This window comes from Nannospalax galili, unplaced genomic scaffold (genome assembly GCF_000622305.1).
Source record: "Nannospalax galili isolate Female #2095 unplaced genomic scaffold, S.galili_v1.0 scaffold192, whole genome shotgun sequence".
In the NCBI taxonomy this organism is placed as follows: Eukaryota; Metazoa; Chordata; class Mammalia; order Rodentia; family Spalacidae; genus Nannospalax; species Nannospalax galili.
In genome coordinates, this window is record NW_008331810.1 from 2,229,287 (window position 1) to 2,241,102 (window position 11,816).

The 11,816-nt window shown below is 45.9% G+C and overlaps 1 protein-coding gene across 1 annotated transcript in view; it reads right to left on the reverse strand.

Annotated features, from left to right (window-relative positions):
* Dscam (DS cell adhesion molecule) overlaps nucleotides 1–11,816 on the reverse strand; it is a 625,182-nt gene that overhangs the window by 89,402 nt on the left and 523,964 nt on the right. Inside the window, exons 18-19 of the mRNA XM_008826928.2 lie at nucleotides 10,606–10,752; nucleotides 7,190–7,345 (exon numbers count right to left, since the gene is read on the reverse strand). Coding sequence (XP_008825150.1) covers nucleotides 7,190–7,345; nucleotides 10,606–10,752 — 303 coding nt within the window. The remainder of the gene's footprint in view (nucleotides 1–7,189; nucleotides 7,346–10,605; nucleotides 10,753–11,816) is intronic.

Consider the following 11,816-nt stretch of genomic DNA (forward strand, 5'->3'; position numbering starts at 1 on the left):
TGATCATGAAGAAATAGTTGGAGCTGGACTTGGGAGAGAGAGAGACAGAAGGAGGGGGGAGGGAGGGAGGGGAGGGGAGGGGAGGGGAGAGTGAAAAAAGGCAGGAAATAGAAACAAGTCATTCTGTGAGGGTTTTCTGGATCACTGAGCCAATCCTTTTCAACCTCGAACTTAACATTCAGATCTGGTCTGGACCACACCATGATGAGGAGGACTGTGTGCCCTGAGCCCATCAGTGGTCTTGTACAGATCAATAACTTAGTTCTATGCTCAGGGCAACTTAATTAACGTCCCTAATAAGCATTAGTTTCCTCATCTATGAAGCTGGAAATACTCATTGTACCTCATGCCAGTTATACTATTAAGACTATAAGTGATAATTCCTTAGGGAATTTATTAGGTGTTCTGTCAGCACCAAAAAATACTCTAGGCTAATTATCGGTGACCACACGATTACACCACTCCTCAGATAACAAGGCCATGCATGATGCCAGCCTTCCAGCTGGGACTCAGAGCTGAATTACAGACATCAGATTCCCAGAGCTGCAGAAGATCGCAATAGCCTGGGGCTAGCCTAAACTCCTGGCCATTGCAGGAGAATATTAGACTCCAATTAGACTTCAAGGTAAACTGGTCTTGCAACCTTCAGGAAGTCCTGTCTGCTCTCTTCCAGTTTGCCAAGACTTCCCTTCTGAGCTCTGATCCTCTCTCATCTCACTGAACAGGTGCCTTTACATCTCCATGAGGGTCTCTGGGGGACTTGAGATGGACCACAGCTACAAATGGCCCTGAATCTTCTCTCTCAAACCCTCTCCTCTCCTCTCATTTTAGGAAGATTTCCAAGTTGGAAGTCTCCCCCAAGTGTCTGTGTTAATTATGATGAGCTGTTTCTGCAGCAATGGGGGGAGCTCCGTGTAGACATGTCCGGTCCATTGCGGGCTACTCCCTGTCTGCTAGTGTCCCCAACACTGGGCTTTTCCTGTGTCATATATATCACTGTCCATGCCTTTGGTGAAGAATGAGGTAGGATTTTGGGAGTCTCTCTTTCTGGAATCTTCCCCCACCTGCTAATTTCCCCCTAGCAACCTTTAGTTGTCTCACAGTGTCTTCTAAGCATCACCTCCTTCAGGATGCCGTCTCTGAACACAAGCCTGGGTTAGTTCACCCAGCTGCTCTCTCAAGACTTCTGACTCTTCTCACAGTAGTCATGAGTGCATGCCTGTGCCTGAACCTTCAGCTAGCCTGCAGGCCCCACTGTGTGCCCACCCATCCTCCACTGTTATTTACAGTGCTGCACCAGTATCTAGAAGGTGCTAGATCTTCAGGACAGATTTCCTGAGTGGATGAGAAATATCAGTAGCTACAGTGTGGCAGGCAGAATGGTGATGGTCCCTGGTCCCCAGCCTCTGTTGTGCCCATCTGTGGGGCTCATCCTCTAAGCCATAGATTAGTGTTCATGAGGATGGAGCCCTTCCAAGATGGGGTTCCACATGAGGATGGATGGAGCCCTTGTGTGACAGGTTTTGGTTACATAGCAAAACGGAAGTGGTCTGAAGAAATAATTTCTAACCACTTAACTATGTTGGTGCAGAGCCTGTTGCAGTGAAGATGACAGATAGCACTAATGCTTGTGGCATCAGGTAGGGAGTCCACATACAGAATTCCCTTGAAGCAAAATTAGGACTAGTACAATCACTTGAATTAAACTTATGAAGAGGCCAGTATCGTGGGTGGACCCGACCTAATCTGATGAGCTCCTTTACAGTGGAGCGGGAGCTCAGAGGCAGTGAAAGTAAGGGTGTTTTTAGGTCATAGAGACTCTTTTGCCCTGGTAGAAGAAAACTACCATGTTGTGAGTGTGTAACTGTGGGGGTCATGACAGGACAGTGAGAACACATTGCTATGTCCTTGGTTTATGTCTGTAGCACACGGCACATTGCCGTGTTCTGTGATCCTGGAATCCTGGGTGGTGCTGGTGGGCTTCCATGGGGCACTATGTCTCCAGGGCCTACTGAGGGACAGCACTACTGTGATTGTGTGAACACACACATCCACACACATTCAGTACATATACACACATAACACACCTACATATACATACAGAAAACACACACATGCACACCACACATACATACCATATAGACATACACATGAATGCACACTGCACATATACACACAAATGCACATACACACATATGCATACAAAAAACCACACCACACACATACACGTGCATACATATACATGCATAAACTCACCCCAGATACACATACACACATATACACCACACACATACACATATGTACACATATATATACACCAGACACACATACACACACATACATATACCATATATACATACCACAGACACACATACAACATACATGTACACTACACACACATACACACATATGCATATACACATATATACCTACACACATGCACACCCACACATATACACATGTATATATAAACTTAAACATCACACATACACATATGCGCACATATATATACACCAGACACATATACATACATATACACATACATACACCATATATACATACCACACAGACATACATACAACATACATGTACACTACACACATACACACCACATATACACCACATATGTACACTACACATATACACACATACGCATATACACATATATACCTACACATATGCACACCCACACATATACACATGTGTGTATATAAACTTACGCATGCACATACACACACATACACATACCAAACACATATATACAGACACTACACACACATCACACACATATGTATATGCACATACAACACACCATGCACATACACACAGATATATGTTAACACATATGTTCACATACAGACACATACACATCACATACATGTGTGCATGCATATACAATCACACATATGCATATATGCATGTGTATACACATCACATATATACACACATACACATGCATATGCATATACATATACACACACACATCCCATACATACACACAAAATACACACACCTGAGCTCACACCGCCTCACCTCTTAGCCCATCAGGATGCACTCACACGGGCACGCTCTGTGATCTGGATGATAAACGTCCCACAGGCTCATGTGTTGGGCATGTGGTCCTAGGCTGGTGGTGCTGTTTGGGAGGTTATGGAAACCTTGGGAGTCATGCTGGAGGAAGTATGTCACTGTGGGTGCTCTTTGAGGTTTCATAGCCTGGCCCCACTTCCTGTTCTCTCTCACTGCTTCCTGTGTGGATGAGATGTGATGAGCCAGCTCCCTGCTCTCACCTCCACACCTGACTTGCACACCTTCCTGGCCATGAAGCACCTCTCTGGATAAGCTAAAACAAACCCTTTCCCCATCAAGTTGCTTTGTCAGAATGTTTATTCAAAGCAACAGAAAAGTAACATACATTCTTCATGCCTTCCACGCTACACAAATCTCCAGATCTGCTGGTCAAAGGGTTCTTCGGAGCCTCGAGGTTCATGTTTTCACTCTTAGGGTTCTGTTCAGATGTCCCACAGGGGAATGCTTCGTGGATGAGGAGGAAGCAGAGATCATGCCTTCCACCTGCTGAGGCCTTCCCACATAACACCTCCCAGTCACACATCAACGATGTGCTTAGTAAATATTTGAACTTAAACATGGTTGGCGCTATGTACACATATACAATGTTTACTTTTGCATAAAGCGCTCACAGCTGAGTCTGGCAGAGGCTGCAGACCAAAGACAGCTGTGGATAATTAATAGATTGCGCTCTCTCTGCAACTTTCTCCCCATGGCTGCACTCATGTTATAGTTTTGGCAAATAATATGACATTAACATTTCACAAATGTTTTACAATTCAGAGTTCCTTGTGCTTAGAAGCAGAAAGTCAGATCAGCAAGTAATCTCTTGTACCGTAGCAATAGCAGATGTGTAAGTTCTTACTGATTGAACTGTCTTAGAAGCAGATCTGAAACTTCAGCAACTCTCACCCCAAGATGATAGCACTGGACCTGACAGTAAGATTTATGGATCTGAGACCTGGTGGGTATGGTAGTATGAATGAGAATGTTCCCCATAGGCTCCAAGTATTTGGGCATTTTGTTCTCAGTTGGTGATGCTGTTTTAGGAGGTTTTAGGAGGTGTGGTCCTTGCTGGAGGAAGCACGTCACTGGGGGTGGGCTTAGAGAGTTCTTAAGCCTCACCAGATTTCTAGTCCCTCTCTGCTTCCTGTGCCTGCTTGAGATGTGAGCGCTAGGCTTTCTGCTCCAGCCACCTCTGCCGCTGTGCCTCCCCCACCGTGATGGACTCTGATCCCTCTGGAACTGTAAGCCAAATAAACTCTTCTTTTGATCAGTTGCTTTGGTCAGTGTTTTTATCACAGCAACAGAAAAGTAACTGAGACAGTGTGAATGTCATCATAGGCCTCAGGATGTGTTGCTGAGCCCAAGAATCCCTGAGACTGAGAAGCGAAGGTATAAGAGAGCTCTTCTCCAAACAAGTATTTTGGTCACAAGTATTGATTGTAAAACTGAACATTATTTACTACTGGATAAACACCCCTACCCTATTTTGCGTTATCAGTGACCTAAGTAAGGCAGAATTCAAACCCTTAGGCCCCTCAGGATTAAGGTTTTTTAAACATTAGTAAGAAGTATGTTGCACACAGAACACTAATCTATTTGTATGATAATCTTCCTTTAATTGCGAGAAAATCAGCAAACACCAAAAAGAAGAGATTAGAGAATATTGGCAATTATTTGCCTGGCATTCTGTCCATATATTTTACAGAATTTAGTACAGGTTGGTGGTCTAAACTTCAAATTATGAGGCTTTCTAGTAGAATAAGCAGGTTCTGTATTCTCAACTGGGTGAAGCATTCGTCAAATGATGATTAGCCAGCTTTCAGAATCATACTCTGCTACACTGTAGAAATCTGTACTTACACTAGATACTGAATCTATTATGGTGGTTGGCAAGTTCTCATTTCTAAATTACCCATTTTTTCTACCCATCTCTGTTCCATTTCATTTTGAAAATGCCGATTTATCCTAATTAAATACTGACACCACTTTGTGAGTTCTTTGTCTCAAACCACCAGAATGGGCAGAATTCCCCACCTCCTCCTTGAGGTGTGGCAGGGTCTCCCGCAGTCAGTCATCACTCCGTACTGGATACAGAGATAGAGACGAGGTGATGGACACATTAGACCTCAGATTCTAAATTGAGACAGAAAACTATTATTTGTAAAACTGGATGACTAATTGAAAATGGATCCCAAATTGCCAGTCGATAGGAGCTGTGGGCAGCTTCTCTTGCTGGATTGCCACCCATTCCTCTGGAAAGCACTGATGCCCAACTTTATGCTGTGAACCCATTTGCTTCACATACAATAATTTCAGTGATATCTGTAACCCTGCTTAGTAATGGGAGAGTGCCACCCCTCCTCTGATGCGGGGGGGGGGGGGGAGAATCAAGCGCCCAGCATGGGGCAGCAGCTGGCTGCATGTAGGGGGGGGTGCTCACCTCACCGTCTGCAGACATTCATTCAGTGTGGTCTGATGGCTGTGACAACCTGGTTCACAGGACCTTCCAGTCTGCGAAGGTGAGGTGCTCCGAGACACAGACAGCGAGGCAGAGTAGAGCATTAACACAGCTCTCTACCACATTTTACAATTCAGCTATGGCTCGGTTTCTGGAAACTTCAATACATGAGTGACTTCCTAATGACACTGTGTTTTGACTTTAGATTTCCTGAAATGATCCAAAGTCTTTGAGTGGAACTGGAGGAAGGTACATGTTCCAGAAAAACTAAAGTAAGGACAGATATGTGCAGATACCGTAACATGGGGAAGTCTGGAGAGGCAGTGGAGTAAGGTGACAGGGTGCATGGACTGCGGGAGAACAGGGCCTGGCTCCCCAAGGGAAGAGCAGGTGGGAGAAGACATGTGGGTGCCTGGTGATCATGGATCAGGATGGGAAGGGCGGGAGGGGCCCATCCTCACCCAGAGCCTGAGTCCCGAGCTTTGCTTCAGGGACACATGTGAGATGGGGCGGAAGAACAGCATGTCTGAGATTCCATGCAGCTGAGGAGGTGCAGGTGCCAAATCAGCCAGCATCAGCTAGAGCCCAAGGGGACATGGCAAGGGCTCTGCCCCAGACTTGCCCACTTCCTGGGGAACAGCGTCCTGTCTGAAGAGGAGTGAATTCAGAGCCAAGTCTACACAGTGCTCCAGTGTCCCATGCCGGCCTGTGTCTGGTATGATCTAGTGATGGATGTTTCTGGAAGGGTCCTCAAGGGCATGAGTTTGACACTGGTTGTTCCTTCACTAAGGTGCTGTGCTTTTCTGTCACTCTCCCGGGTACTCGAACCTAGCCCTAACCGCCGCTCAAAAAGCATTACAAGGAACCTGAGTGTCTCTCTTAAAACAGTGAAAATACAGATCCAGATTGTGTGGAGCAGTGAGGGTTGCTGGTCTGAAGGAAAGCGGACAGTGAGTTATACACGCGCTTAGTTACCACGAATCCTTGTGAGAATTTATAGTCTTGCTGAAGCTGTGAAATCGAGGCTTTCTAAAGTGAGCCCACCAACATCAAATAAGACGACTTAGGCCAGCACAGAATTTTCGAGTTAAAGAGCTAACCTTGGTGACTGAAGTTATTCTAATAGGACACAAAGCAGGTGCCGCAGGTGCAGGAGCACTGGGACAGTTTGAAACAAAAACCAACAACCAAAAAGAAATGAACTAGAGAGGAGAGGGGAGAGGAGGAGGAGGAGGAGGAATATATGAATCTGAGAAGTGGCTCTGAGAGACAAGAAGAGAGAGAAGAGACTGGAGGCAGAGTTTTAAGAGTCATGGTAGTCAGAGTGGTGACACCCCAGTTTGCCCAGAACAGTCCTCATGTTAGCTCTCAAAGTCCCATATCTTAGGAACCATGTCATCTTAGAAGGGGGAGGGGAGGAGAAAAATTTGCAGGGCAAGAGAAGTTCGGTAGTGGTGTCAAGCAAGGCATCCTGAGAGGTGAAGGCCTGACTTGTGCTGCACTGTGTACAAGAGAGCAAGGCCAACGGAACCCTGTCGGACACAGCCTTCTCGGCAGTGGCTTCACCTGAGGCTGCCCCTTGGCAGGAGTCCAGCATGGCCTTGGGTGTTTAGATGGGATCTGATCTTCCCCCTCAGTTCCCACTCTGCAACTCACCATCCTCCTTGGTACGGGTAAAGATCTGCTCGCTCCGAACGCCATCCCCTGCGCGGGTGAAGGCCAGCACCTGGATACTGTAGTTGGTGTATTTCTCCAGCCCGTCCAGCTCCAGGGACGGCTGCGTGGTAGTGACGTTCTTAATCTCTCCCAGCTCTGGAGAACAAGACCAGAGGATAGGGTCCATTACCAGGTCTGTCACGCTCTCTGGCTGTCCTTTCTGTCACACACTGGAAGTGCAGGCAGAGGGTGTAGAGGAACATCATGGACACTAACACCTTGTGGCCATTTGCAAAAAGTTACCTACATCAAATGTTTCAGAACATCAGGCAGAAAATTGGTCTGGTAAACAGTAATTTGGTGTAGGTCAATCAAATCCTGGTGCCAAGCTGCCTCTCAAGGAAGCGTTGCCATGGGAAAGCTCAGCATTATGTGCCTCTCACTGACGAGCCATCGTTACATGACTATCTGCTGACCTTTATGCAGCTTCTGCAAGTGAGGATTTCATTTTTTGTAATTTTATTTATTTTTATTTTATGAGTGTATTGCCTGTATGTCTGTAAGTGAACCCATGTCATGCAATGCCTGCAGAGGTCAGAAGTGGGCTTTGGATACCCCTGAACTGGAGTTATGCACAGCTGTTATCCACCATGTAGATGCAGTCAGCACCCTTAACCAACTCTCTAGTCCAAGGATTTCATATATATATATATATATGTATATATATATTTCTTTTTCCATTTTAATGTGTGTATATGTATGCATGTTTTGCATGTGTGTAGATACATATGGGTATGTGTGGCTGTGCATGCACATATATATGTGCATGCATGTGGAGGACCAAGTTTGATGTTGGAAATCATCCTCAATGACTCTTTCACCTTATACATATGTGTGTGTGCACATATATGTGCACGCATGTGGAGGACCAAGGCAGGGTCTCTCAGTCAAACCCAGAGCTCACTGATATGGCTGGACTTGCTAACCAACTTTCTATAGGGAATCAGTTTCTACTTTCTGAGGCTAGAATCACAGGTGGGTTGCCATGCCCACCTGGCATGTATGTGGCTTCTGGGGGTCTAGACCCCCAGCCCCACTGTTGGTCTTTTTGGAACTCTCCATTATGCCTAGATGTTAATCTCAAACATCTAGGCTAAGACGTACTCAGTGGGCAAATTTCAACTTCACAAGATAACACTGACTGTAGTCAGCACTCTACATTACATCTCCAGAAAATATTCATGTTCCATAACTGAAACTTTACATCCTTCAGAAACAAAATGTTATTGTGCTGCAGTCTGATGGATAAGCATTGGTTTGATGGTGGTAGACTTTCACAAAGTTCTACTCATCAGAATGCCAAGGTGCACTTCTTAAACGAATAACAACTTGAAACGGTCAAGAAGGCACTGGAAAGATGGCTCAGTGGCTAAGAGCACTGGCTGCTCTTGCAGAGGGCCCATGTTTGATTCAAGCACCCACAGAGAGGCTAACAACCACCTGTAACTCCAGTTCCAGGGGGTCTGACACCCTCTTCTGGCCTCCATAGGCATTGCATGACACAGGTGCACCTACATACATGCAGGCAACACACATACATAAAATATTATTTTAAAAAAGAAATGATCAAGAATATGATTGAGAATATTTAAGAAAATAACAAGTCTGCACTGATCTGAGTGGATCAGCACACCTAGTTTCACCCAGAGTGAACTCTTTACGTCATTGCAGAATTAACAGGTGATGTGGGAGAAACTTGGAGCTTGCTAAGTGCTTTCTGGAATGGGTCCCACAGTGCAGTTCAGAGATAGAATGCTGCGCCCCCATCTTTGTCAGAAAGCAATTCGAGAGCACTTAGAATGATGTGGCAAGTGTCTATACCATGTGCAGCCTCAGGTTTAGAAGGGAGTCGCTTCCAGAGGCAGGACAGGAGCATGAGGAGGTGGCCTGAAATTCAGGCCAGGGTCACTTGGCTGTGTGGAGGGTACCGGGCACTGTGTGACTGCTAATTTAAAGTGACCAGGATGTGAGCTAGAGGCCCAGGGACACCTGCTGGCTTGAAGCACACCTTTGGGCATGTTCTGGGAGCAGCAGGAGCTGAGTCCTTCCCTCTTATCTCAGCAGAGGTGGGAACTGGCCAGGCCAGCTCCCTAGGCACCAGCACTGTCCTCATGACCAAGATGGACAAGCTGAGGCAGCTCGACGGTCTATGACTTCACGGCCCACCATCAGAAAAGCAGGATGCTGAGAGGCAGAGCCTGGGCAGACCACACGGCCCCACATTCACTGTCTACAGTTTGGCCGTTGTGCCCTGGACACCTGGTGAGCCAAGGGAGATGCAGATGGAAGGTGTGTGCTGGCCGGACTCAGTGTGCTGTGGCTGCCCGGGTCTCCCTGATGTCAAGAGCCTCCCACTTTGAGATTAGGATGACTGTGGCATATCTTTTTAAAGATTTTTATTTCATCTCTAACAGGATCAATATTGAGCTGAATTCAGCATCTAATAGGATTTAAACATTCAATGCACACAGTGGTTTATTACATGCCTGCCATGGTGCTGTGAGGCGGGAAGGGGTGATGTGTGTGTCATAGAAGCCTGGTTCCAACATAAGCAAAGGCCTGGGATCTGGGCAGATAACGGAAGGTCTGTGGGAAGGACACTTTGATGGGGAAGAAAACCAGCCAGGAGGGCAGCCCCCAAAGGCTAGCTTGGGCCTGGTAACTTCTGGAGCAGCCACTGAGGGCCACCTTGTGGAAGTCACAGTTCAGAAGTCTCAAGAGAATTACAAATGAGAAGATTAACTCTTGAAGGTGGCTGTCCCCTGCACATAGTCTCAAGACCTGGGCTCCTGGGTGAATCAGAAATTCTCCCCTCTGAGGAAAGGGCTTTTAAAAAAATATTTATTATTTTTACTTTATATGCATGAGTGTATTGCCTGCATGTAGGTAAGTGCCTGTGTTGTACAATGCCCACAGAGGACAGAAGAAGCCATTGGATCCCTTGGAACTGGAGTTACGGACAGTTGTCAGCTGCCACATGGGTGCTGGGATTCGAACCCAGGTCTTCTACAAGAACAACCAGTGTTCTTAACCACTGAGCCATCTCTCCAGTCCTGGAAAGGTTTTTTTAATGGCCGTTTTCATCCTCTTGGACATTTCTAACAGAAGAGCTGAGTGCTAGTGGGGAACTGAATGTAAAAACATCTGGATCTTTGCAGATGTGGGAACATCTCAGAGCGGGGCACAGGCTTTCCAACGTGGACAGTCCACCACCCAATTTATAGAAAAACTTGACAAACTACTTGGGCCAATTGCTACTTACCATGGGAATTCTACCTTAGGAAGGGGAGGGGTTCTACAGCCTGCCTTGAGCATCCTATAGGGTCAAGCTCATAGTCCTCAGCACGTCCTCTTACCTCCATCCATGAGGTTGGCCCAGTAGATGACCCTGAACCCCTGGAGAATCCCATTCAAGGCTTCCTTGGACAGCGTGGACCAAGAGATTGACACACTTTCTGGCGATGTTGCTATGGCTTGGACATTTTCAGGAGGGTAACTGGGCACTGCAATTAAATAGTTAGTCTGTAACACCCACTGGTGGGTCTGTGAACAACCACTACGGAACAAGCTGTACATTTAACATTCTGACATGCAAAGAAGCAGGGAAATACGGACTCAGTCTCCACAAGAGAAGAAAAGCAATGCTTCCCCACAGGATACTGTGTGAACGAGAGCGTCTGCATCTTCAGGGTGGATAACCTCCGTTTCTCCTTCCCATCTTAGTTACTGCACTTCTGGGACGTCATCCCAAACTTGGACTGAGCACACTTCAAATCTTTTAGTTTTCAAATTTTTTGGTGCATACATGTGTATGTACATCCCATGGCCTATGTGTAGATCAGGGGACCATTTGTGGGAATCCATTCTCTTCTTCCACCATGTGGGTCTCTGGGATTGAACTCAGGTCATCAAGCTTGGCAACCAGCACCTTTACCCTGACCCATCTCACTAGCCCAATGCTCAGATTTTAATGAATGAACAGAAGACCCCCACTTGCCTGATTTACTTTCCTACCATGGCAAGTTACTGCTTTAAATTACATTACTCTATACAATGAATTATCTCCATATTTAGTGATTTTGGGCACATAAGTTAGAAGCCTATTGGAAAACAGTAAACAAAAGAAAGGTAGTCACAGAGTTTCACTGCCTCATCCCCAACCTTCCTTCATAACACTATAATGATTTAGCAGAGGCAGGGGTTAAAAATGGTGTAAGAGAGGGAAGTAGTGCGTGCTGTTGTTACAGCAGCAAAAAGCCCAGTCAGAGGGAACTGGCCGAGAAAATAACAATCTCTAGCTTGGGTGGAAACTTAGCTTTCCAATTGTGCTGGTCACAGCACCACCTCAGGAAGGTGAGGTTACTTTAAGTCTAAAGAGCTGTAATACTAAGAAAGGCGTCAGAAAACAAGCAAAGGTGTAAACTGGTTTTATTTTTTTAATGACTTATTATTTATTTTGGATCTCTGAACTATGGATTTTTTAGTACTCATTTCCAAAGAGTCATCAATATGAAATTATTACCTAAGCAGTTGCTCAACAACAGGTCATGTGAATTGGAAAGCTAAG